Source organism: Aspergillus pseudonomiae (genome assembly GCF_009193645.1).
Source record: "Aspergillus pseudonomiae strain CBS 119388 unplaced genomic scaffold BDV37scaffold_15, whole genome shotgun sequence".
NCBI classification, from domain to species: Eukaryota; Fungi; Ascomycota; class Eurotiomycetes; order Eurotiales; family Aspergillaceae; genus Aspergillus; species Aspergillus pseudonomiae.
In genome coordinates, this window is record NW_022476007.1 from 1 (window position 1) to 26,274 (window position 26,274).

A 26,274-nucleotide genomic window follows, 5' to 3' on the forward strand; every position below is an offset into this window, starting at 1 on the left:
AACCAAGAAAAAATGCTCTTATCATGCAATGTCACTTCAATTATCCTTGGATAGGGATACAGTTAGATGGATTTGACTACTGAGCACCTAGGGTTATGGGGGTGGAAGAACCAACTCATTGGTCAATTCACTAGGATTGCTGACTAACCATCCAGGGCATAACGTAACCGGCAAGCACCCTGCGCATGTAAGCACCCTGCGCACCACCCGCGTTTCTCACGCGCCTCAATTTCTTAGACAATTCAAACACCAACCATACTGTCAAAAATGCCTAAATCATCAAAATCGCGCGTTGAGCAAGAAGGCCGAATCGTACTGGCTATATCAGCTTTGAAAAACAATGAATTTAGCAGCCTTAGGCAGACAGCTAAGATATTTAACCTTCCTGAATCTACCCTGCGCAGTCGCCTAAAAGGGGCCTCATTTATATACGATAGACGCGTCAATACTCATAAATTGACTATTAGTGAAGAGGAATCGCTTAAAGAATGGATTCTATCGCTAGATAAACGTGGTGCACCGCCCCGGCCAGCATACGTACGAGAAATGGCCAATATCTTACTTTCAAAACGAGATACTACTTCTTCCCCTACAACTGTAGGGGAAAAATGGGTATTTAACTTTATCAAGCGTACGCCTGAGCTTAAGACCTGCTTTGCACGTCGATATAACTATCAACGTGCTAAAATAGAAGATCCGAAGATTTTAAATGCCTAGTTTCAACAGGTAAATGAGGCTATTCAAAAGTACGGTATAGCCTCATCCGATATCTATAATTTCGATGAAACCGGGTTTGCAATAGGCCTAATTGCTACTGCCAAAGTAATTACTAGGTCTAGTACGCCAGGCAAGCCGTTTTTATTGCAGCCAGGTAACCGGGAATGGGTCACTTCTATAGAATGTATTAGTTCTAATGGATGGGCTCTACCTCCCTACATTATATTCAAAGGCAAAGTGCATATGGAGGCCTGGTATAAGGATCGAAAGATTCCATCTGATTGGAGGATCGAGGTTAGTCCTAACGGCTAGACGAGTAATAAAATAGGTCTACGTTGGTTGCAAAGTCATTTTATACCGGCCACTGCAGGCCGATCTATCGGACGATATCGATTACTTATTTTAGACGGCCACGATAGTCATTTGACGCCTCAATTTGATCAAATATGCTCGGAAAACGATATTATACCGATCTGTATGCCTGCGCATGCTTCTCATAGACTTCAACCGCTTGATGTTGCTGTTTTCTCACCTTTAAAACGCGCGTACGGTGGCCTCGTTAAATCTAAGATGCGCTGCGGGCTTCATCATATCGATAAACTTAACTTTTTAGACGCCTATCCGGAAGCTCGTACGCAGGCGTTTACTAGAAGCAATATTTATAGTACTTTTAGAGCTACCGGCCTAGTTCCTCTGAATCCTGAATCCGTTCTATCTCAGCTGGCAGTTCAGCTCAATACGCCTACACCTCCAGGTAGTAGACCAAGCAGCCGAGGCAGTTCAGCGCCTAAAACGCCTCATACAGTTAAGCAGTTAAAAAAGTCAGAATCTACACTTAAAAGGCTGCTTAAAAATCGGTCTCGCAGTCCCGATTCACCTACTAAAGCCTACCTAAATCAAATGATTAAAGGCGCTGAACGAGCTATAAATGATGTGACACTATTTAAGCATCAGCTTAAGCGATATGAGGCTTTATATGAAAAGCAGCTTAAAAAGCGAAAGCGCTCTACTAAGCAAATTACTTTTGAAGGGGGTATGTCAGTATCTGACGCCCGAATCTATATAGAGCGCAGGGCTCAGGCAGATAAAGCTATTCAAGTAGAGGGAACTCAACCTACTGAATCGGGGGCTAGACGCGCACCCCCTAGATGTTCTGGCTGTAATGTACAGGGCCATAAAATTACGAACTACCCGAATCGATAGAACTACTCATCTTTATATAGAAATCTGAATTCATGGTGTTTTAATCGTTTTAATTTTTCATATTGCGGGTGGTGCGCAGGGTGCTTACATGCGCAGGGTGCTTGCCGGTTACGTTAGTTAAATCCAGATGCAAACAAATACAAATCAGCGATTGTGTTTTCAGCTTCTCAGATCCCCATACCATTTTCTCCCTATCACCAATATTACTGCATCCTGCAGGTCTCATGGTCTAGCGGTGGAGCTGACCCCCCGTACCTCCCTTTTATCTTCGTGCACTGTTCGCACCACACCACCCACTGGGTTCCATGGGTCTGTCTCCTGATTTATTGAAGCTAACCCTCGGCCATCTCCACATTCGCCTCTTGCCTCTCTCTCCATGAGTCTGACAAACCCACCCTCATCCTCCGGCCCGTTAACTGCTGCTTCGTCCAGGCCCACTGCGGCCACCGTCAGCCAGAGTCTGTCTCTGAAAAAGAACCTGCAGGCCGCTGTTGATGGTAATATCAGTTATTATTATCTTCTATTATAATTCTCGTTTTTTTTTATAACCTGGTACCTTTTCATTCTCTTTGTTCAATCGATTTTCTTTTATTTTTTAGGGTTGCCATGTCACGATGTACCCTGATTGAGTGAAAGATATTCTTGTCTGCAATCGTATGAACACCTATAGTACCACTTCTATATTACACCTTCACAAAGAAGGCGATCAGTTGTCCACCAAGATATTCTTTGCATTTTTCTTTCATCATGTTTGGAAGGAACTTCCCGTTCTTCAACTCTATCGGCGGGTTTTATCCACGTGGTAATGGCTTTCCCTGACTGGCATTGGATTGAAAGAACTCCAAATACCGTTTCCCTCTTAAGGACTCTTTGTGTTCCCTGAAAATTATTATCGGTACTATGCTATAGTATTTGGACTGTTGATCTACATGTTGTGGAAAATGACTATTGGAAGCTAACGCTATTATGATGTTTAAAGAGCACCTAGATCCAAGGAAGCCGTCTGGAACTGGATATACCAGCAAAGTCCGTGTCCGCGACAAATACCACATCGTGGGATTCATTAGTAGCGGCACTTACGGACGAGTCTACAAAGCCCTTGGCAAAAATGGTCAGAAGGGTGAATTTGCAATCAAAAAGTTGGCAGGATCCATCCGTTCTTCCGTTAGTCTCGGATCGCTGACCAGTCGCAGGTTTAAACCGGATAAAGAGGGAGAGATCATCCAATACACCGGCCTCTCACAGTCTGCCATTCGGGAGATGGCCCTGTGTTCCGAACTGGATCATGCCAATGTCGTACAGCTAGAAGAGATTATCCTTGAGGACAAGGCCATTTTCATGGTCTTCGAATATACAGAACATGATTTACTGCAGATTATTCATCATCATACACAACCACACAGACATGCTATTCCAGCCCCAATGGTCAGGTCGATTCTGTTTCAGCTTCTCAACGGTCTACTCTATCTCCATACTAATTGGGTATTGCATCGAGATCTGAAGCCAGCCAACATTCTGGTCACGTCAAGTGGCGCCATTCGTATCGGAGACTTGGGTCTGGCTCGTCTCTTCTACAAACCCCTCAACTCTCTTTTCTCGGGCGATAAGGTCGTGGTCACGATTTGGTATCGTGCCCCAGAATTACTGATGGGTAGTCGTCATTACACCCCAGCTGTCGATCTCTGGGCCGTCGGATGCATTTTTGCAGAGCTTTTATCCCTCCGCCCCATTTTTAAAGGCGAGGAGGCCAAGATGGACAGCAAGAAAACGGTGCCATTTCAACGTAATCAAATGATGAAAATCATCGAAATCATGGGTCTCCCCACCAAAGACATTTGGCCAGGCATAGTGTCGATGCCCGAATACTCCCAACTCCAGTCACTAGCCATGTCACGTGCTCCTGGACATTTTCCCCGGTCTTCGAACCTGGAAGGCTGGTATCAAAGCTGTTTGAAAAATGGCGGGTATGCCACCTCGTCCGGTGCCGGAACCCCTGGGGCAGATGGGTATGATCTGTTGTCGAGATTACTCGAATACGATCCTACCAAGAGGATAACTGCGCAGGAGGCACTAGAGCACCCATACTTTAAGAACGGAGGCCCTATCTCCGCCAACTGCTTCGAGGGCTTTGAAGGGAAATATCCACACCGTCGTGTCACTCAGGATGACAATGATATCCGGTCTGGAAGCCTGCCTGGTACAAAGCGGAGCGGGCTACCAGATGATAGTTTAATGGGACGCGCCTCGAAACGGCTCAAAGAATAACCTAATTATCGTCGATACGTTGAGAACCTATTTATACTTTGGAGCGGGAGTAATTGCGGGCTTTTGAATCTGCATACACTTCATTTGTCGCATTTTGCATTGGCGTTCGTTTGGTTTTGCTGCCGAGATGGCATGGTAAATTTAGCATATCTACAGTATATAAGATAAATATAGAACATTTAGTAGAATGTTAGCCGTTCAGCGTCATCTTCATTGTAAATGGATATACCGAAGATTTACCTATGATGTAGTAAACTAGACAATCAAGATACATTCCCACATTCGCGCCCAATATCCCTGTTACCTACCCGCCAAAAACCCAGTGCCAAATGTCAAACAACATGAGAAGAAATTGGAAGAAATTCAGATCAGAAGTAATTACATCAAATGAAACGGCTTAGTAGCCTGATTCATAGTTAGCGATCATTCCAGAAAACGAAGGGTTGTTTCTATACGTACCATTCTGTTCTCTCCGTCCGTTCCCCTCATCATTATCATTATCATCGTCCTTACCTGAGAGTGCAGACGCCTGGCCAGCAGCATCTTGAATGTGTTGTTCATCGCCGCGAAGTTTCTCAAAATAAGCTTTGATATCCTCCGCACCCACAGGCTTACCCGTCTCCGCAAATGGCTTTAGAAACTCCTTAACTTTGTCACGCAGATGATTGTATACCATTGCGCCTTCGATGGCTCGCACACGATCGATGTTGCTCAATGCGGCTTCACCGCGGTCAAGGAGGCTACCGGTGCCAGTGCTGCCACCACCATTGGCTTCCCCATTCTCAGAGAGCGGGGGCTCGTAGGTTTCTTCTTCTTCACGCAACTGGATGTGCGGGGAGAGATTGGGGTAACAGTCGCGACAGCGGCAGAAGTGGTCGCGGAAGTCTTCTTTCAAGAATAAGGAGAATGCACCGGAAGGAACAGGGTCGGGGAGAGAGTCATGCTTGTTCTTCAGTGAAGGGGGTTGAGTAAGCTCTTCCTTTGGTGTTGGGTTGGGCTCTGGCTTCGAGTCCAAGGGGGTATTCTCAGTATCTTCCTTGGTCCGCTTCGTAGTCGGCTCGCCTTCTTCCTCATCCTCCATTTTCCGTTTCTTAGGATTAGTGGTTTGTTCTTCTCTGACATCTGTAGTTATAGTATCTGGTGTAGGCCCGACAGTCTTGGACAATCCACCTTCCTTGTACACAGGGGGAAGGAAGCCCACCGTTCCCGCATATCGTTTCAACCAGGGATTTGAGTCAATGCACTTGTAGCAGAGAAACGTCTCGAAATCGTCTTCCCCAGGAAATCCCGGAGGAAGTGGCGTCTCTTCATCATCCTCAATCTGACCATTCCCACCCGCGTTTTTCTTGAAGTCCTTATACCAATCCCGCGGCAGCCCGATGAGACACTCTGGATGCCACCAGTCTTCTCCACAGCCGCCCGATTCAACGGTTCCCAGTCCAAGACACTGAAACATAGTTCCCTTTTCTTCTTCCGCATTATAGTCCTCGCTACAGCCACAGAACTTGTTCTGGAAATTTTGGTTATACTTGTTCTCGGGATGCGCTTGTTCAGAATGGACGCCCTTCGCGCCGGTCTTTGGGTCGTTGCGCAACGTGCATGGAGCGGACGATGGTATACGAGTCGTACCACAATCACATACAAAGTTTCGTTTGTTGAATAGTTCGACGAGTGTGTGCTCGCCATGACAGGCGATGGAACAGGAGTAGCACACTCCTGCTGCGGTGTGCGGCGCATCGGCGGTCTTTGGAGGAGGGTTGCAGGTTAAGCAAGCGTATAAAGTTTGTCGCAATGGCCCTAAATCTTTCGTGCAGGAGTCGAATGACTAAAAGGTCAGTTCGTTATGTCGTGGTATATCGCAGGCTATGCTCACATAAGGTAAGATTTCGCGTGCATCAGCTTCGAGTTGCATCTGACTTTCGATGAATCTAAAGTGAACTGTTAGATATTGGTTTATTTTGGGTCGCCCATTGCACGAGTGTACTCTTCATCAACTTTGACATGGAGTGGGTACTTACTCTTTCGCAGTCTGCGAGTTCTGCGAGCTGAAGCTCTCGCGCCGGTTGCTGGCATTGTGGCCGTTCTTCGTCTGGTCGGCATCAGACGGCACGGTCTCAGAGTTATCCATATTAATTAAATGAGCCGCTGATTTAGATATAAGTATACTAATCAAACAGCGATGGTAGGATGAATAAAAACTGTTCTGCGCCTAGCTCTCGTTATGCGTTCAGACACGGCGCGGCGCCAGAGCACTTTAAGTGTTTGCTTTGTTTGCAGTTAGTAATGAGCCGAGCGTGATTTATTTGCTTTACATTTTATATTGTTATATACATATAAATACTTCTTTTTTATATCAATAATGAGAGTATGATTTGAATTTTACTTACTTTTAAACCATGGAAACATCGGTTATGAAGCGCATCGCGAATCATACCGTATGTCTGTTCCAGGACTATATCCACCATCGTGATAATCACGTTGAACGACGAAAGATGAACATTCTAAGTCTCACTCATTGAGCGAGATCCTAAGAAGGGAATAGCGCGTAGAGACTTGCTCCAGAGCTTCTACATTAGTGCAACCAGACCATGTCTAGGCCTCTGGGGTATATTATCAGGCACCAAGTCATAGACTTTCCTAAACCGGGTTTAATTGAAAAGACGCGTCATGTCGCGTTTTGACGCGTATCTCGATACCCGCACGCATCACCGCCCCAGCAACCGATTGATTGAATCCCTCCCTTTGCTCCTCCTCGCAGCAGACCAAAAAGACCCTCACTCAGAAACATTTGTGGGTTTGGTTCAATTTGTCATTCTTTCAAATTGGAATCCCTCACACTAATATACACACACAATGAGGTATGTACCAAAATATATCCTGCATGTAGCGCATTTTATCCATCCCGAAATTTTTTCTCTCTTTTTCTCCCTGCTGTTCAACTTTTCGAGCAAGGCTAAGAGCTACACAGTTCACCACTTCGCCCCAGTAATACCGCCGCAAACCGTGGACTAGGCAATTTGAACCGTCGCAAGAGAGACAGAGAGCCCGATGATGAAACATCTTCAATCGCTCCCCCCTCTAGTCGTAAGTAGAAGCATGAAGAAAGAATCTGCTCTGTGTCCTTACTGACTTCGTAGCCCCCCCCTCTTCCCCTCCCATGCTTCCTTTTGAAGATGACGACCGCGATGAAGAAGCAGAGCTTTTGGAAGATATTGATGACCTTGACGAAATGGCAGAGGAAGGAGAGGGCATTGATCTGTTCGGCGACAGCTTCGAAAGAGACTACACGAGCAGAGAAGACGATCGTTATCAGGGAGCCGACATTGATGACGAAGAACAAGAAGAGCTAGACATAGGCACACGTCGCCAACTGGAAGCTCGCTTGAACAGGAGAGATCGGGAACTGGCACGGCGCAGTCGCATGCCTCGTGCTTTTCTGCAAGACGACGATGACCAAAACATAGATCTTACTCGCCAGCCTCGCCGGCGGAGGCATCACTACGACGAGGACCGAGAAGATATTGATATGGGTGAAGGTGGCATGGAAGACCTGTCATTGGAAGAGATGATGGATATCAAGGCCCCTAATGTCACAGACTGGGTGTTGCAGCCCCAAGTCCTGCGCTCCATCTACCGAGAATTCAAGGCGTTCTTGACCGAGTTCACTGACGACTCCGGTGCTTCGGTGTACGGAAACAAGATCAAGACTCTTGGTGAGGTTAACTCGGCCTCTCTCGAAGTCTCCTACGATCACTTGTCCAGCACTAGGGCTGTGTTGGCATACTTCGTGGCCAATGAGCCCACCGAGGTTCTGAAAGTTTTCGATCAAGTTGCTCTCGATGTCACATTATTCCATTACCCCCAGTACCACGACATCCATAATGAGATCCACGTTCGCATCATCGATCTTCCTACCATCAGTACTCTCCGTCAATTGCGCCAGTCTCATCTCAACTCCCTTGTGCGTGTCACTGGTGTCGTCACGCGCCGCAGTGGTGTGTTCCCGCAATTGAAGTATATCATGTTCGTTTGTGGCAAATGTAATATCACTCTGGGGCCGTTCCAGCAGGAAGCCAGCCAGGAAGTAAAGATTTCCTACTGCCAGAACTGCCAGTCCAAGGGGCCGTTCACCGTTAACTCAGAGAAGACGGTTTACCGCAACTACCAGAAGATGACTCTTCAAGAATCGCCTGGCTCCGTCCCCGCCGGACGACTTCCACGCCAACGTGAAGTGATCCTTCTTGCAGACCTCATTGATTCCGCCAAGCCTGGTGACGAAGTTGAAGTGACTGGTATCTACCGCAACAGCTACGATGCCCAGCTCAACAACAAGAATGGATTCCCTGTGTTCGCCACTATTATCGAAGCAAATCATGTTATCAAGTCTCACGACCAGCTGGCTGGTTTCCATTTAACTGAAGAAGATGAGCGTGAAATCCGCGCCCTCTCGCGAGACCCAGAAATCGTGGACAAGATCGTCCGTTCCATTGCTCCCAGTATCTACGGCCACCAAGACGTGAAAACAGCCGTCGCTCTCTCCCTCTTTGGTGGTGTTAGCAAGCAAGCCCAAGGAAAGATGTCGATCCGTGGAGATATCAACGTCCTACTGCTCGGTGATCCCGGTACTGCCAAATCTCAATTCCTTAAATACGTTGAGAAGACCGCCCACCGTGCTGTCTTTGCAACGGGTCAAGGTGCCAGTGCCGTCGGTTTGACAGCCAGCGTGCGCCGCGACCCGCTAACCAGCGAATGGACTCTGGAAGGTGGTGCTCTCGTTCTTGCAGACCGCGGTACATGTCTGATCGATGAGTTCGACAAGATGAACGACCAAGACCGTACCTCCATCCACGAAGCCATGGAACAGCAAACAATCTCCATCTCCAAAGCTGGTATCGTCACCACACTGCAAGCTCGCTGCGCCGTTGTCGCAGCAGCAAACCCCATCGGCGGCCGTTACAACAGTACTGCACCTTTCAACGCCAACGTCGAGCTCACTGAACCCATTCTCTCTCGTTTCGACATCCTTTGCGTCGTCCGCGATCTCGTGGATCCTGCTGAAGACGAACGCCTTGCCAACTTCGTTGTAGAATCCCACCATCGCGCCAACCCAGCCCGTCCCCTGCGAGACGAAGAAGGCAACCTAATCGATAGCGACGGCAACCGCATCGATGAAGAAGGCTATCGCCTCGATAAGGATGGGAACCGCCTGCCATTCACCCCCGAAGAAATCGCCGCTCGTGAAGCTGCAAACCGCAAAATCGAAGAAGAAAAAGAGGGCGAAATCCCCCAGGAACTCCTTCGCAAATACATTCTTTACGCCCGTGAACGCTGCCACCCGAAGCTCTACCAAATCGATCAAGACAAGATTGCCCGTCTTTTCGCAGACATGCGTCGCGAATCCCTCGCAACTGGCGCATACCCCATTACCGTAAGCTTCCACAAATAAACCCTACAAATCAGATAAAAAGCAAACTAACAAACACATTAACAGGTTCGTCACTTGGAAGCCATCATGCGTATCGCAGAATCCTTCTGCAAGATGCGTCTATCGGAATACTGCTCCAGTCAAGACATCGACCGCGCAATAGCAGTAACAGTCGACTCTTTCATCGGCAGTCAGAAGGTTTCCTGCAAGAAGGCTCTCTCTCGCGCTTTTGCCAAGTATGTCCTTTTTGCTTTTTCCCTTTTCTTTTCCTCTCCTTCCCCGCCTTCATTTCATTTGTAAGTAATACGGTATTGACAATTATAAAACAGGTACACATTATCTAGACCTAAGCCTCAGTCGAGACGGAAAGCGGGTATTGCTGCGCCGAATCCTTATATCCCTAAGGCGGCTGCGCCTCGGGCTTACTAGATCTTATGTGAATATAAATTGTGCGGGGTTTACGTTAATTAATGGGGGCTTATTCGGATTGCTATGATATCAATTTTTTTTTTTTTTTTTTTTTTTTTTTTTTTTTTTTTTTTTTTTTTTTTTTTTTTTTTTTTTTTTTTTTTTTTTTGCTCTTTTCCTTTTTAATAGAAATTTGAACGAGGTACATTAATGTGTGTGGATTCTGGATTCATTTGACCTGATCTAATTCGGGTCGATTTGATTTGGATGAATCTTTTCTTATGGGTTTCATAGTGAGATATTTTTACATTCAGTGTGTGGAGTTCAGGGTCTTCAGTGTTGTGCTCCTGTGGATTTGGAAGTGAATGTCGTTGATCAACTATCAGTCAGAGAAGACATACAGCATGTGATTTGAGAGAAACAACTGAATAGAAAAGAAACCACATAGAAACTACAGAAAACCAGTCCCGTTCCCAGCCCCAGAGTAACCATCAACCAACGCCGTCCATTTTCGTCCGCGCTGCCAAGTGAATAAAATAAACCATGTACCACCCACCATAGACAGCCCCAGGCTATCCTGTATTCGCCTGTCCCTGCCACCCCTCCTGCGGGAATGGAACTTTCCCAGACTCACAGGGTATCATTGTAGTCATGATATCCTGATGTCAATCGATGAAAGGTTTCCTGAGGTACTAGACCAAGCCACATTGCTATCTACCTTTGGGAAAGTGTCCTAGTGGGCCGTGAAATGATGCGTTCCAGTATTATTCCATCTGTGTCTTCCCAAACGACCAGTCGTGCGGTCCCAATGCAAGGAGTACAGAATAATGATGATAAAAAGGACATCTTAAAGCCTTCAGTCGTCACTGATTCGTCTCTCGGGACGGGGCTTGCGCAAGCTCTTCATCCGATTGATAAAGCCGCCGCCACCACCGCCCCCGTTGGCATTACGACCCTCGTCGTATCCGTATGATCGGTCCTCTGTATGTCTCCGTTCCAGGCCGGAACTTTGCTTCGGGCTGCTAGAAGAGCGAGCTCGTCCCAGTCCTTGTGATTCCTCGGCGATCCGAGCACCTTTCTTCTCCCACGCATCGTCGTAATCCTGGAAGAACGGGTTCTTCTCGTTGGCCTTGATCGTTCCGATATTACCGGAACCCGCGGGTGCCATATAGGATGCTTCAGGTGATACCACGCGGCCGTTGGATGGGCGATTACCCACCCCGCGGAGTCGTTGCGCCAAACTCTTTTTCCGCTGCAGACCTCCCGCCCCTTGTTTGATCTGTTGATCATTCTCGCTCTCACGGCGTTGGATGGCAGCTTTACTGGCGGGAGCCCCATCCAAGAAGGTACTGGTTCCTAATCCCATACTCTGTTCGCCATGCACCGGTTCGATCCGCGAGGTCGGATCGAAGTTCACACCTTCTGTTTTACGAGTCTCGACTGCGCCATAATCGTTATAACCTTGCTCCGATCTTCCGTGGAACAGATCCAGATTAATGTTCTGGTTGACGGGACCAGAGCCTCCTAAGGCCATGTTGGCAGAATCTGCAGGGAAGGCTTGCATGGGGGCTGTGCGTAAGCCCTTGCGGTTACGGTTCGGGTTGCACGCATCAAACGGTCCATCGTGATGGAACACTACCCACAAATTAGTCGGATGCTTCAGATATAAAGTACCATGTCAGGTGGGACCACTTACTTCCAGTGCCGTAGATACTCGTCACATCGAGTTTGTCAATAATGTCAAGTTGGTAGTTGGTCTTTTTCGAGGAACGAGACTTGCCGTCTCGATGACGAGCTTCCCGTTCCCGCCGCCTCCTCTCCCGTCGGCGTCGCTCGTCTTCTGGGTCGAGCAGCTTGGGACGCTCCATAATGGACGACTCCGAGTTCCGACGAGGCCGGCGATCACGGTCCCGGGGCCTCGGCAGGCCTGCACTCGGCGGGTCAGCGAAGATGTCTAGCGGATCTTTCCCCCGGCGCTCCGGACGTTCCCTCGACGTGGTTGGGCGGTGACCGCTCGAAGCACCACCATTCTGCAAAGGCCGATCGGGGCGAGACGGAGCGGGTCGGTAGCCCGTTTGTTGAGGGGCTGAATTGGAGTTGAGTGAGAGGTTTTCCTATGCGAGAAAGATATACAGTTAGATCCGTTTGGGTGGTGTGGCATCGATAGGAGACATACAAAGAGATCGCGCGTATTGTTCGTCATATCGGACCGATCGATGGGGGAGATGATGCTTCCAGTGCCAGTGGGCGCCGACTGTGGCGACAGGGGTCCGTAATCGTCGAGAAAAGGATTCGTCGAGGTTGGTCGTTCTGGGCGACTGCCTGAGGCAATCGAGTTTGATGGTGAGAGAGCACGGTTCCTGAAGGGGTTGTTGGAGCCCAGATTCACCCCTGGGACTTGTGGCGACGGTTGACGAACCGGGGAGACTGTACAAGAAATAGAAAATCCATGTCAGTTTTATCTCTAAGCACTCGCAGGCCAGACACGGTCTAAAATGACGACGGAATGAAGCAACACTGATAAGGGGAGTCGGGCCCCGCAACGATGTGAAACGTTCTGCGATCGAGCCCAGCCAGACAAAGGCGGATGACGAACCTTGCGGACCCAGCGCCATGGCGGGTGGATAAGCGTACGAGAGCGTGGGAGGTTGCTGAGAGGCATTCATGTTGGCGGAACACGCAATGCGTCCACGAGGATGGGCGAGTGAAAAGCGACGATTGGGGATGACAGGGGAAGCATAAAACACGATCACGGGAAATAAAGGAGAGCTCTAATAATGCGATAATCGATCGCAAGCGCCGAGCTAGCAAAACAAGAAAATAATAAAAAAAATCCCAGCCGGTGGTTTGTGAAACAGCGATGCCCCGGAAGTCGGTCAGGGGGCCGGTGACGATTGGAGGGGGATTTTTATTGCAGGAGATTTCGGAGATGCAGTTATGGAGATGGATTAGACCGTTGAGACTAGTATTTTAGCTTGCGTGGATGGCGAAGTCCCCTTGTCTCTTTTCATTTGATCTTCTGTGTTTTTCCAAACCAAGGAGGGGTGTGGCGGAAGAAAAGAAGAACAGAAAGGGAAGGAAACGTGCGAAGGGGAAAGAAAGAGAGAAACGGGAAATGACTAGTACCCTAGTTAGTAGAAAGGAAGGAGTGGAAAGAGAGTTGTGTAGAGTAAAGTAGTAAAGTGATGGTTGATTGACGGGAAACGAAGCGGCGGAGCGCCCCTTGGGGCCTGTCCAGTGGAAGGGATCGTCGGAGGGAATTAATAAAAAGGGGGGGTGGGAGGAAGGAACGAGGTGGATTCATGGAGATTTATTCTCCATCATTGGAGAAGAGCACAGAGAAAGTGAGAGAAAGTGACAAGAGATGTCCCACAGGAACTGTAATTCTTCTTTCTCTGTTTTTCTCGGTTTATTTTAGCTTGAGTTGGGATTTTATTATTGTTATTCAGATTATCCACAGAGAGAGAGAGAGAGAGAAATTTAATACGTATACAATACAATATATTAGAGATAACCATCGAGATATCAAACACACTTTGATAAATCAACCCCAACAAACAAACAATAGACAGCGTAAATCAATCAATAACGACCACAATATCAACACCACCACTGGTAATAAAATACAGATCGACATCATCCACTCAACTACCGGATTGGGATTACTGCCTCCAACACAAGGGTATTTATATAGTAGATTTGTAATATCCTACTAGTATTAAATTGCTCGGCAAAAGGAGCTCTCTCTCTCTCTCTCACATACACACAGCTTTCCCTGTTCCTTTCCCAATGCACCCGAACAGTCAGTCATATGAGCAAGATCCACTGAGTCAATCCCGTGGGGATGGATAGCTTGAGTGACTACAGTAATTACATACTAGGTAGTAGTAGTAAGGAACCTACTAATGTAGACCGTCTCTTCCTCCCGAGGTTCACTACCCTAGCCCTTGTAATTTACCACCGGTGAACAGAAACCTCGCTTCCTGAGTGGCGGATTGCTCCCCATCATCACTTGGTCAATGTATTGGATCCGTTTGGTAGACCTGAATTTTTTACCCGCCATGCTCGACTCCGTATATTAATACCGGGGCTAACTTGCTGCCTGCTGGTACCCCAGAAATCAATCATCAAACCAGACCACTAAACTGCCTTAGGCATTAGGCACAGGAACAGGTCCTGTACATGGAGGTTTTCCAGTTTTGGGGCAGGAGAAAAAGCAAAGAGAAATCTCCTATTGATTGTTTTACTTCCTTGATTTTCAGACACAGAGCAAACCAACCAATTCCAGACTTCGTTCGTATTGAGCGATATCACGGGATAATTGAAGCCCATTCTATTTTGAGAAAAATACGCCACCACCACCACCACCAACTTTAACCCTTCCAAATACATGAATTACTCAAAATAACATTCCGTAAAGAATGTACGGAGTATACAAAAAGAGTAAGAAGCAATTTTTAATTCAATGCAACCAGTTCTCTTCGATTTATATTCTATCCCGACCAGCTACTTTGCATCAGTGACCCCTCAATCACACAAAACAGCTTCACTCTGCAGCAGATCGGCGGTTGATTTGGCTTTTCGTCCCTCAATGATCGACATTATTAGTCTATGTCCTACGTTATCCTTTTCCTTGGCAATTATCCACTGAGACCCTTACATCGGAACGCCCTGGCAGACAGTGCCTGTTGGATGCTTGATGACGGAATCTTGCGCTTTGCCTTTCTTTTTGCTTAACCAAAGTACAGAAGAATGGCCCAGCCTCCGATCGCACTCTGCAGGGAGCACAGAGTACTGCATCACCAGCGGCCGCGTTGAAAAGGATGACGTCGGGGAAAATCCTCGGACATGCGTCAACATTCCTCTAAGGGGCTTAACAGAAATTCGAAGTTTATTTCATTCATCTGAGATCTCTCATTAGAGTTTTACTGTACATGACCCGCTGTCCTACAATCAACAATCAAATTAACACCACCCCCAGAAACAGCAAAGAAAAACAAATGACGGCCAGGGCTTAATCCTTTCCATGGTCAGCCAACCCAAGACACTCGGCCATGTTGAAGAAGATGTCCACCGAGCTGTACACGCCACCAAACAGCTCCTGGCAAGGGCCCTGCGCAAACACCGGTACATCCGTCAATGAGTGCACACCCTGGTCCGCATCGACAGGCAAAGTGCCGTTGATCAGGAACCCAGTCACCGCGTCCTTGTAGTTGGCAAAGTAGCCGTCGGATCCACTGCGCTTCGTTGCGGGCTTCCGAGGTCCCTCCTTGTGCACTTCATAATTCTCTTGGTGGTCGGGGAACGCCACCACGCCGGCATGCAGAGTGTAGCGCGGATCCCAGCGGGCCGGGAAATGGACCCCTTCCGAGTACCGCAAGGCGTTAGGGCCGCGCACGGTGTACTGCGAGAGTCCCGAATTCTGATAGGTTCCGACAGCCCGTCGCTTGTCGCGATCATCTTCCTGTGCGTTCAAGTATTCGGTGTCAACCGAGCCGGTGACGTCGAATCCATGGCCGTGGTCAGCGGTAACAATAATAAGAGTGTCCTCCAACTGTCCAAGGGCTTTGAGCTTCTCGATCGTGGCGCGCACGGTATCGTCAAGCTCTAGCAGTTCGCCTAGAGACCGGTCGTAATCCAATGTGTGCATCTGCTTGTCGATACTGGCGGCTTCTGACATGAGGAACCAGCCATCATCCTCGTGCCGGGCGTTCAATACGTCGATTGCCTTGAGGGTCATCTCCTTCAGTCCAGGAAGATCCTCTGCGTCACGCTTTGAGCCATCTGGATGGTTGCTCTTGTTGCGAAGGTTCTCCTGGTAGACGTTGCGATCGAGCCAAGTAGCCAGGTTGGATGTGGAGAAAACACCCAGGGTCTTGGTGTCATTCGGGGCAGCCTGCAGAGCGGTCTTGTTCCAGCTAATACTATATTCCTTCTCGGAGAACAGTTTGTAGTAATCCCGAGGCGCGTCTTCGCTGGTAAGGAAGTTCTCCGCACCGGCGCCGAGGAGGACGTCCGGACCGTCCCAGTTCGTCCATTCATACTTGGTCAGCCCTTCAAAATAGGCGCTGATAACGTGGTCATACTCGCCACGGTCCCGAGTATGAGCAGCCAAGGCAGCAGGGGTGGCGTCAGCCAGGAAAGCGGTCGAGACTATTCCAATACCAGCATCGGGGTACCGGCGGCGGAAGATCTCGGAAATGGTCTCGAATTTCGGGTCATCGAAAGGATCTTTCGACGAGTCCACATAGACATTCAGAGCGTTCACTGTGGTCTTGTGGCCCGTATAAAGTGCCGTGGCCGAATTGGCCGAGTCCGTGATGAAGGAGTCCATCGAGTGGGTCATCTGGTGGCCCAAGACTGGGAACTTGTCCAATTGCAACTTGGTCAAGTACTTGCCATTAATGCTGCGGTGAGCGATCAAACGAGCGGCCGTTATCATGTTAGTTGTCATACCATCTCCGACGAAGAGAACGACGTTCTTCGCCCGTCGCTTCTCTGGGAGGTCGCGCACCAGCCAGTTCGCAACCGTCTTTTCCTGGCCGTAATAGGTCAGCGTCGCCTCGTACTCGCCAGGCTCGTAGAGAGCGACCCTTCTGTATGCCTTGGCAGTGACATTGACGAGAGAGGGCTTATGCGCATCCTTCGCGAACAGGTCTACACCACTTAGTCGATGCTATATTCTTATCCATCGGGGCGGTTCAGAACATACCTTCATACCAGGTAAAGTTCCATCTCTCAAGTTCCGGCTCGTCGATCTCGAAATATTCTGCCGCGGCAACCCCCTCTTCACCTTTCTTCGCGATAGTGAATTTGAAGTCCGGATCAGGCTGGCCCTGGCGAGCTTCAGAGCCATTGACAGGCGAATGGACTTCAAGGCGGATGTCAAAGTACTGTCCGGGGAGGAAATCCGCCCTAGTAGGAGTACAATAATTAGCCCTAGTGCTCTACCGCCGCCAATTGCACCGACATGAAGTCACGACTATCAAAGGATAAAAGGCATACTGGTCAGGAGGGAAAACACAGCCCAAGGTTGGACAGCCACCCAAACGCTGGTAAGTTTGGGCAACAGCGCAGGAGGCGAAGATCGCCGCACCTGCAATTGAGACGAGCCTCATCGTGATGCAGATGATGTGATCTCGAGGCAGAAGTAGAACACGAAGCCTGCAGCTGAAGGACAGAGGAAGATCAATTCCCAGGCGGGAGATACACGTCCTTTTAAAACATGGAATGCCAAGGGAATGCGACGACCAGATACCACCCTCGCATGGCTATCTCATCTCCTGTGTACGGGTCATCCATCTCTGACTGGGTGGAATGATGCGGGCTAAGTCTACGTGGGAGATAATCTCATTCGAAAGCTGCTAATCCTTGTACCTTGTGCTTGGCGAATTCTACCAGGGAACCGTTAGCTAGGATCCCGTAGACAAATCGGAATCCACCATCATCTACACGTGCAGAAGGGGGCGTTCAATGGGGAAGCTTGGATGACGGCCCTTGTCCTCCGCCAAGCCAATTGTGGCTTGGCACGGAGTACCATGCCAAGGTTCTGGCTGGGCACGTGGGCTATTCCTGGGGGAAATAATGGAATGGTTTCCTTTGATTATGTTCGGATGAGAGGGGCTTTGGATGGTGTCATTCATCGTTCACGCTTCCGTTGGCCATGGTGGGAGGAGGGTGGACAACGAGTAGATTTGGTTACTAAATATTTATTCTCAGGGTCTCCGTCATAGCGAGAAACCTTTGCAGGGATACGAGATTCACTCTCAGGATAGATTAAGCGAAGAAATTGTATTGGTTGCCCTAGGGCTGCGACAAGAATCAGGAGACATAGCCAAGGCTCGACTCAGGTACCGAAGTGAGATTACCTTTATAGAATGTTCCTCGACTACCTAGCAGGGCTTGACTCCGGTGCTCATACATCATACGTTTGAAGGATAGTAGACGGTGACTTTAGTTGTCCAAACTTGAAGGGTGAAGTGACGGCTCGATTCTCGTTCGTTGACTTGTAGTGTGAATTTCCTGATATATACTCTTCAGACCCCTCTCGCTCTCACGTGCCCGCATGCAAGGACATATATATCTTGAAGCAGCTAAACTCAGACAAAATCGAGCATCTAATACACATTGGTTTATCTTCACATTATTTTCACAATTAATGGAGGAGATGAGAATTAATAATATGGAGGATATAAATATCTCTAGGAAGAGATCAAAGTGAGCTCTCCCACTTATCGGAATTTGTACAGGTAGTTATACTATAAACTTACGTAAACTTATGCAGGGAACATCTATACTCAATTTCGCAAAATATTTAATCATGTCCTATAAGTATTGTATTATGCTGTCTGAGCTTGAGTTTCACAAATCTGAACAGTGGGGAGAAAGTAGTGGGTCAGTGTGAAGTCAAGATGAAACAATATTTATATCGTACACCGCGCCCTTTTCCCTTCATAGCTTAGCCTACCAGAAATGTGATCACCTTTGATCTCCAACTCTCCAATAACAACAACCACCACAACCTATTCGAACCTACCGACCGTACCTTTTCCTTTGCCCTTCACTATTCCATGACTTCCCCACGATAAACCAATCTATTGCCCACAGTTGTTGCAGCTGTCTTTATAATTACCTCCGCTCAGCGTTCCAATAAACGTATTGATCCTACGCCATGGACCAGCCACAACCACCCACCGGTCAACCTGAGCAACCCCCACCGCCGACTCTCACAAATCCACGCTTTACTCTCGAGCTCGAGTTCGTTTCCTCGTTGGCTAACCCATACTATCTCTCGCACCTCGCAGTCACATACCCCCATCTGTTAGGAATCTCCAACGCCAGCGATGAAAGCGACGCGACCAAGGATGCTGCGGATCCTGACGCCCAGGCCTTCGCCGCGTACCTTGCGTACCTCTACTCATACTGGAAAACTCCTGAATATGCCCAATTCCTAACTCATCCTGGTGCTACCCTCCGCGCGCTACGACTCCTCCAAGAAGACACATTCCGCCGGGATATCATTCGCCCCCAAGTTATCGAAGGGCTAGCGGGGACCGGCATTAGCAACGAAGAAGGCGGTGCAACCATCGAACAGGAGGGGGAACAAGATAAGGAAGAACAAGGGAAACAGGATGAAGCGGGGAATAATAATAGTTCAAAGACCTGAGCTCGGCTTTAGGGGATGAATATAAAGAAGAGCCGCGGGCATTTCTCTCGGTCTCCACGCTCGGTCTGCTCGGATGCAACCTAAAAAGGAAATTGTTGCGGGCGGCGGAGAAGTGTCAGGGGATCTACATCGGAGGGTAAAAGAATTGGGTTTTCTCAAACCCTTTTCGCTTCTTCCCCGCGAAGTTGCTTCGATCGAAGTGCGGACGCACTGATGCCGCTTGGTTCGCGATGGCGCGGAGCGTCATGTGTGACCGAGGCACGGCCGCTTTTCCTTGAATAGTTCGTCAATGTCGGCTATTTGTACCCTGCGAGGTGTCATAACGTCCTTTTTGGGGTACTCGCTATGTCTGTGCTGCATAGTTCGGGATGTAGCTTGATTATCGTTCGGTATCTTCCCTAAATGTGGAGAGCACCTGCTTGTATGTACTATCTAGTAACTACTATGGGAATGCATGCATACAGGGAGCGCGCCTTGTGACCGATGGCGGTAGCATGGAATTGGGAATGGATTTTGCTTGGAATGTTAGATGCTCTTAGTATTTCAGTTGTATTGAATATTCAAGTTCCAATTGTTGTGTACACTTGTCGACTTCTAGACAAATACGAGTCCATTTCGCTATGACGTGGGCCATTACTTCATTTTTTGTTTTCCTTTGTAAAGACAAGAATGAAATTTAATATAAAATTGCTTAGAAAATAAAATAGAACGAGCAAAAATATTTGACAGACACCATAAATACAATCTACCAGTAAGCCTGGTAATAATAAACTCCTTAACGACGACGATCGCCAAGTCTCACGGGGCCAGAGAGGAACAGACTGATTTTCCCGACAGGTTCCTTTTCTTAACTCCGTCACTAGTTACAAACTCCCATCCTTCTGTCTTTCTTTCGTCCTTTCTTTCTTCCCTCTCCACACGCACAACCCCTTCTGCGTAATCCATCTGCCGCGCACTCCTTGAGCACACTTGAACTGCCGTAAGACCGCAGCGTCACTCCTTACCTGCCATTCGTTCCTGGTACAGACCACCCGCCACGACATAACTGGCGACTACTACCTAATATATCCGATGGACAGACCCCACCCCTTGGTGACTTGACTATCTTGCCCTGGACTTCATTTTCCCACCGATCCCTGTGTCCGTGACGCGTACACTAAACCATTCAATTACCTCGACTCCATGTCCGGTTCCAGACTCTTTTTTCTGACCCACTAAATTCTGTATCTCCCAGCCGCTACCCCTGGCACTTTCTGGAATCGCGCCTGACGCCCTGTACCGCTAAAACTCCAAACACGGACATTGAATAGCCTCCCCGGGAACCCTAGCCGATGGAGGGTGTACGCCAGAAATGCAGACCGAAACATCAGGTTCTGGTCTTGAAATGCTATCCACAGTACCAGAAAGGAGTGCAGGTGGTCAAGCCGAACTCAAGTGAACTCTCTTATCTGCTCTACTATGTGAGCACCCGCCGCAGCAAGCTGACAAAGGTCGGCGCCTTCTTGGAGAAGAGAGCCGCTCGGGATGTGTGGCGCCGCAAGATAGGGTGAGTTTACACTGGGGAAGGCGAGCGAAAGGTCATGAATGAAATTGGCAAATAGTCTGCGGGAAATTTCGGTGAAAGTCAGCTGACATTGTGGTTGCGTCCTCTAGAAATGTGCAGGTTACGCTTCAGATCTTGAGCGCGCTCATCGAGAAAGTTCCCCGTGACTTGCCGATCTACGCACGGTCGGTCATGACAGTCCTCGAAACGGTCGTACGCTCGCAGGATATCTCCATGGTCGAGGATTCCATTGAAACCTTCGAGACCTTCTGCCGACATCAAGATATGGCGGCACTATCTGCCGAACAGGATTTTGCTACACAGTACCGAGAAGTGGTGCGGTCGTATGCGGGTTTTGCGGAAAGCGACTCTTCTACGCAATCGAAGCTTGCCGCGGGTCCTCCGGTTACGGTTCGATGGAAGACGGCGGGATTGAGAGCGATCAAAGGTGTGGTTAGTTCCGAAGCGGGTTTGGCTGCGGATGGCGGAGATTCGATACGGGTCATTCTCCCGGTCATTCTGGAGAACCTCTACAGCCCGGATGACAATTTGGTTGGTTCTCTCGAATTGAAGCTCCTCGAAGTGGACAAGAACGAATCAGAGACTGCGCACCGACGCAGGGTTAGCACGGCCACCGTGGAAACGGTCGACGCGGTGGAGGGGGATGCGTCATTGGCGGCTCAGAATACCGCTGATGTGGATCGAAAAGCGGAGATGGATATGAGGTTGCTCGCTTTGCGGTGTCTGGAGCAGATTGTCGTCAACGGGAGCAGCCGCGGCCAGATTCGTGTCACGACTCAGGTTGTGCTGGACTTTATTCTGCGCAAAAGTGGTAATAACCTAGGTCAGAATTACAAGGACAGCTGGGCTACGTCGTTGGTTGAACTGATCGCCAAATGGTGTCCTGTTCAGGTTCGCTTCATTATTTTGGTGGCTGCTATGGATATTCTGCACGACATTCCTCCCGCAGAAGAGTCTCTGGACGAATCATACGCCATCATCTATCTGATTGATCGGCTGTTAAAATCCCCCGTGAATATGATCGGACTTAGCGTTATTGATGTCTTACTGGGTCTCTTGCGTCATATGTCGTTCTTGATATCACCCTCGAGGGCTGGCAAATCGACACCAGACGAGAAGCAAAACGGACATTCAGCCCCTTTCGAGCTTTCAGCGAAAAGGGCAGAGGTGGTCTCACTCCTGCAGGATTGTATAGGCAACCTCACGACGCACATTTACTATGGCGAGCAGGTTGTTGACATGGTCAGGACGATTTTGACTCGGTTCAAACCCTCAAGAGGCAACGAGCAGGCAATAACCTCGTCCCCAACACAGTCTGATGCCCTGGGAGGCGGCAATGGCATGGTTTCGTCTGGGGAGGGTGGCCCAATAGCATTCACCCTGCCCAGCGCAAAAACAGCAGCTCTCAAAGCGATCAAGAATATTCTCCTTGTTGCAAACACGAAGCGACCAGGAGTCACACTGACCGCAGAATCCAGGCATCAGGTGGGCCTGTATGTATGGGAAGGTACGCAGTGGCTTTTGAGTGAACCCGACAGGGATGTTCGCTATGCATACGTCGATGCCTTTTTGACCTGGCTGAACCTGGAAACATCTACCGATGATCTTAAGGTTAAGGAGAGAACTGGCAGGCCGGCCAGTCAACCGGTCAAGACTGACTTATCAGACACCACTGAACGGCCTGGAAAGCGCACTGCCAGCATGAGCGGAAATCAGAGAGAAAAGGTGATTCTCATCGCGCAGTCCAACTTCCTTCGCTTACTTCATCTCACTATCTTTGACCTTGCGACTGATCACCCGACGTCTGTTTCCGAGATTATGCTGCTTCATCTACTATTAGTAAGCCTGGTGAAGCATCTTGGGGTGAACGCTGTTAGATTTGGACTCCCCATGGTGCTGAAACTTCAGGACAATATGACTACCGCTGATGGCCAGCCCTTCCCTACCCTGGTGAATATTGGAAGCTTGGTCTATGGCTACCTGTGGGCATTATCTGAGAAGTTCGATTTGGAAACCTCCAAGATTGGCAACGGAATCCAGAGCGAAGTTCAGAAAAGACAACAGCTCGGTGTTTGGCTTGAGACAATCCGTTTGCCGCCCGTCAACCTTGACAAGATTGTCCACAGCAGCAGTGTCCAGGCTAGTGGCCGTGGTGCTCAGGACGTGAGCCTCCTGATTCCGTTTGACGGCGGTGAAGAACTCATCCAGCGAATCGAAGCATCTTATGGTTCCTTCATTACGTTACTTACTCACAGCCCACCAAGCTCTCCGGGGTCTGTCGGGTCTCCACCGCGAAGCATCACAGCTCCTGTACTGCCGCACATGTCGGCGCCCGCAACTACACCGAAGGCTTACGTCCTTCCTCCTGCGGTCAGGGAGCAGATGCTATCTCCATGGTCAAGAGAAGCCTGCCTGGCAGCTGCTGAAACTGAAAGAGCAGAGGCCAAATCCCTGAGCGGATCGCGGACCGGAACCTTAGTTATACGCAACCATGTTCATCAGAACGGGACTAGTTCTCCATCAGCAGGTTCAAACGTATCCGTGCCTCAAGGTGCTTACGTATCTGTAGCTGGCCTGCAGAATGGCCGAAGAACGAGTGTGCCGAACTCGTCCGGCTCACAACTCATCAGTACTAGTAGAGAATCTCCGGTCCACGTGAATGAATTGAGACGGGTCCTCTCTGTCAATGAAGAAGGCAAGGCTCGGCGAATGAGCCCGCTCAGGGGTCGACTTGACGGCTCGAATCGAAGTGTTATCTCTTCCAGTAGCGACAGTATGATTAGTGGCTATTCACTGTCCGAGTATGAAGATGGTGCCTCGGTCAAGCCCCAGTCTGTCAGAGGCGGGCAGATCTCTCTCGATGGAGAGGAAACCCGCAGGGCCTCGGCTCTGTCTTTCATGGTAGATGCTGATGATATTCCGCCTGTACCGCCTATCCCTCCAACTATATCTATTCAAGGAGGTCTTTCAGATGGTCAGCAGCGATCCGTTTCGGTTAGTCGTCCTTCAACTGCTCCCGGACCTCGCCGACCATCTGTCACGAATGGAAAGGCAGGGACGCCTGGTACGTCGCCTGGTCGGTCTCTTAGCAGAGATAAAAGTCGATCGAGCACAGGTTTGGCAGCGGTTGCCACTGACGGTGTTGAGCCGTATGCAGAGAATATTGATAGCGCTCGCCTTGACGTGCAAAAGCTACTGGAAGGGTTCTTGTCGCCAGCGGATGCGGAGACGAAGGGCAGCAGACGGAAGGCCCGAAGTAATACAGGGCGACGAGGCGTGAGTGGAGGGCTTGGCCGCCCTCCCTACTGATGGCATACCTATAGATGTCGTATTAGTGTACTTGACTTTCCTTCATCATTACCTTTCATTTGTTGTGGTTGCAAAGCAGCCTCTCTACCGTTCTCTTGACCCTGCACATATCCAGTTTTGTCTTATACCTTTTTCCCATTATTACAGTCTCTTTTTTGCTCTGCATCACATTCTCGGGTTCCTTTTGTCCGAATCTTGCCCTGCTTTTGCCATCTCACTTATCTCCCTCGATAATGGCGTATGATCTGATAGACTTTTCTATGGTTACCCACCCGAGCTTTGCTTTTTCTGCCTGCATCAAAAGGTCTCGCGTGCTTTCTGTGGTTTGAGTTAGCTTCTGTGAATATATACGGTTTATCATTCCATGACATTGTGATGCTTTGTATATATGTAGCCGCCATCGCTTACAGGATAACCTCAGAACCGAAAGATACCCTACTTCTAAGGACAACTTGTGTATATACATGGAAGACACGAATGAGTATCCTTGATACGTGTAGGCTGGTTTGATCAAGACTGAGTACTGCGGATAGAGCAATGTAACCTAACTTTTAGTTTCAGTGATGGTGTCGATCTATAACATACATTGATTGCATGATCACATGTTCGGGACTCGTGACCGCAGCCTCACTGTACAACAACAGCAGCCAATTCTAATTTATACCAAATCTGTCTCAACCTCACACCTCAGCAAACTACGCCCAATAACAACAAAACCAGAACAATGCACAAACTCACTCTTCTAGCTATCCCTCTCCTCACAGCTGCCATTCCACTTCACCAACCTAAAACCACCGAATCCGCACCCCTTCCACTGGTTATCTGGCATGGCCTAGGCGACGACTTCCAACGCGAGGGCCTGCTCTCCGTCGCCTCCCTCGCGGAACAAACCAACCCAGGAACCTATGTCCACCTCATACATCTCTCAGACACCGCCTCCGGCGATCGCCAAGCCACGTTCCTCGGCAACGTCAGCGAGCAAATCGACACCGTCTGCGCCCAGCTCGCCTCCGACCGCATCCTCAGCACGGCCCCGGCAATTAACGCCCTCGGGTTCTCTCAAGGTGGCCAGTTCCTCCGTGGCTACATCGAACGCTGCAATGCGCCGCCAGTGCACAACCTCGTCACCTTCGGCAGCCAGCATAACGGCATTGCCGAATTCCAAGAATGCGGCTGGGGCGACTGGATCTGCCGCGGTGCGGAGGCTCTCCTCCGGGCAGGACGTTGGTCGTCCTTCGTGCAGGGTCGGTTCGTCCCGGCACAGTATTTCCGCGATCCGACCGAGCTGGACGAGTACCTAGCCAGTAGCAATTTCCTTGCCGATGTGAACAATGAGCGCGAGGAGAAGAATGAGACGTATCGGAAGAATTTGGGGCGTTTGAATGCATTTGCGATGTATATGTTTGAAGAGGATCAGATGGTGCATCCGAAGGAGAGTGCCTGGTTTGGGGAGCTGGATGAGGAGACAGGAGATGTTGTCGGCGTGAGGGAGAGGGATATTTATAGAGAGGATTGGATTGGGTTAAAGAAGCTGGATGAGGAGGGGAGATTGATTTTCAGGTCTGTTCCTGGGAAGCATATGCAGTTGAGTGAAGAGGCTTTGGTCAACGCCTTTGAGGAGTTTTTTGGGCCGGTGGAGGTTGATGTTGATGTTGATGTTGATATCGAGGGTGAGGTGCAAGGGGAGGCTTTGGTTAAGCAAATTGGGTATTGATATGTTTCTGGTTGTTTTTGAATTGGGCTTTTCAATGGTTTCTTATATACCCCTTTGTATGATTAGAATTGGGCCCGTTGGATTAGGGTTATTGGAAGATTATTTTTAGGATACAGAGCATTGGTACTAGTAGACCATATACTAGATACTGAGAGCTTGATGGAAGCGGAGCCACTAAGATCATTAAGATACCAATAAAGAAGTACTAGTGTACCTACTACTAGTGTAGTACAATTCAAGCATTGTAAGGTATACCCAGGGCTTACCAACAACCTATCTACATATCAGCAGATTCTCCCAGCATGCCATGAATATGCAATGATATAGTATCAATGAGCGCCCCTGGCAATGTCCACACCAAGGTGGTCTAAAGGTTAGCTACATCCAATCAGCTAATGCATCACTTCATACCTAATAGGTTTAAAGCAACATGTAAAATATACTTAAGCTACGGAACTTAAAGGTGGCTCCTCTCCTATTTAAGAGACACCCCTTGTGGCTAA

General features: G+C 48.9%; 8 protein-coding genes across 8 annotated transcripts; 5 read left to right on the forward strand and 3 right to left on the reverse strand.

Annotated features, from left to right (window-relative positions):
- The first annotated feature begins 2,110 nt into the window (after nucleotides 1-2,110).
- Nucleotides 2,111-4,341, forward strand: ssn3 (cyclin-dependent serine/threonine protein kinase SSN3). The gene is made up of 2 exons (XM_032081296.1): nucleotides 2,111-2,722; nucleotides 2,900-4,341. Exons 1-2 carry the CDS (start codon nucleotides 2,668-2,670, stop codon nucleotides 4,183-4,185), a joined length of 1,341 nt encoding a protein of 446 aa, XP_031943929.1. The 5' UTR covers nucleotides 2,111-2,667; the 3' UTR covers nucleotides 4,186-4,341.
- Nucleotides 4,342-4,416: 75 nt separating this feature from the next.
- BDV37DRAFT_242291 (putative metaphase-anaphase transition protein (Mlo2)) lies at nucleotides 4,417-6,669 on the reverse strand. The gene is made up of 5 exons (XM_032081297.1): nucleotides 6,573-6,669; nucleotides 6,204-6,450; nucleotides 6,059-6,113; nucleotides 4,645-6,010; nucleotides 4,417-4,590 (listed from the first exon to the last, which is right to left on the reverse strand). Exons 2-5 carry the CDS (start codon nucleotides 6,311-6,313, stop codon nucleotides 4,583-4,585), a joined length of 1,539 nt encoding a protein of 512 aa, XP_031943930.1. The 5' UTR covers nucleotides 6,314-6,450; nucleotides 6,573-6,669; the 3' UTR covers nucleotides 4,417-4,582.
- Nucleotides 6,670-7,342: 673 nt separating this feature from the next.
- On the forward strand, nucleotides 7,343-10,039 carry BDV37DRAFT_280573 (MCM DNA helicase complex subunit MCM2; the record flags this gene model as incomplete). The annotated part of the gene is made up of 3 exons (XM_032086605.1): nucleotides 7,343-9,613; nucleotides 9,677-9,846; nucleotides 9,940-10,039. 3 exons carry the CDS (start codon nucleotides 7,343-7,345, stop codon nucleotides 10,037-10,039), a joined length of 2,541 nt encoding a protein of 846 aa, XP_031943931.1.
- Nucleotides 10,040-10,874: 835 nt separating this feature from the next.
- BDV37DRAFT_280574 (Pal1 family protein) lies at nucleotides 10,875-12,684 on the reverse strand (the record flags this gene model as incomplete). Its single annotated transcript, XM_032086606.1, has 4 exons — nucleotides 10,875-11,653; nucleotides 11,715-12,132; nucleotides 12,195-12,445; nucleotides 12,519-12,684. The coding sequence occupies 4 exons, from the start codon at nucleotides 12,682-12,684 to the stop codon at nucleotides 10,875-10,877; spliced, it is 1,614 nt and encodes a 537-aa protein (XP_031943932.1).
- A 2,301-nt stretch (nucleotides 12,685-14,985) lies between these two features.
- BDV37DRAFT_51407 (alkaline phosphatase) lies at nucleotides 14,986-17,320 on the reverse strand. The gene is made up of 3 exons (XM_032090801.1): nucleotides 17,024-17,320; nucleotides 16,731-16,933; nucleotides 14,986-16,675 (listed from the first exon to the last, which is right to left on the reverse strand). The coding sequence occupies exons 1-3, from the start codon at nucleotides 17,134-17,136 to the stop codon at nucleotides 15,033-15,035; spliced, it is 1,959 nt and encodes a 652-aa protein (XP_031943933.1). The 5' UTR covers nucleotides 17,137-17,320; the 3' UTR covers nucleotides 14,986-15,032.
- Nucleotides 17,321-18,399: 1,079 nt separating this feature from the next.
- BDV37DRAFT_242297 (mediator of RNA polymerase II transcription subunit 31) lies at nucleotides 18,400-19,737 on the forward strand. Its single transcript, XM_032081298.1, has one exon. It carries the CDS (start codon nucleotides 18,690-18,692, stop codon nucleotides 19,182-19,184), a length of 495 nt encoding a protein of 164 aa, XP_031943934.1. The 5' UTR covers nucleotides 18,400-18,689; the 3' UTR covers nucleotides 19,185-19,737.
- A 309-nt stretch (nucleotides 19,738-20,046) lies between these two features.
- BDV37DRAFT_242299 (uncharacterized protein) lies at nucleotides 20,047-24,642 on the forward strand. Its single transcript, XM_032081299.1, has 2 exons — nucleotides 20,047-20,730; nucleotides 20,838-24,642. Exons 1-2 carry the CDS (start codon nucleotides 20,516-20,518, stop codon nucleotides 24,055-24,057), a joined length of 3,435 nt encoding a protein of 1,144 aa, XP_031943935.1. The 5' UTR covers nucleotides 20,047-20,515; the 3' UTR covers nucleotides 24,058-24,642.
- Nucleotides 24,643-24,772: 130 nt separating this feature from the next.
- BDV37DRAFT_242301 (palmitoyl-protein thioesterase family protein) lies at nucleotides 24,773-25,988 on the forward strand. The gene has a single exon (XM_032081300.1). The coding sequence runs from the start codon at nucleotides 24,782-24,784 to the stop codon at nucleotides 25,769-25,771; it is 990 nt and encodes a 329-aa protein (XP_031943936.1). The 5' UTR covers nucleotides 24,773-24,781; the 3' UTR covers nucleotides 25,772-25,988.
- The last annotated feature ends 286 nt before the right edge of the window (nucleotides 25,989-26,274 follow it).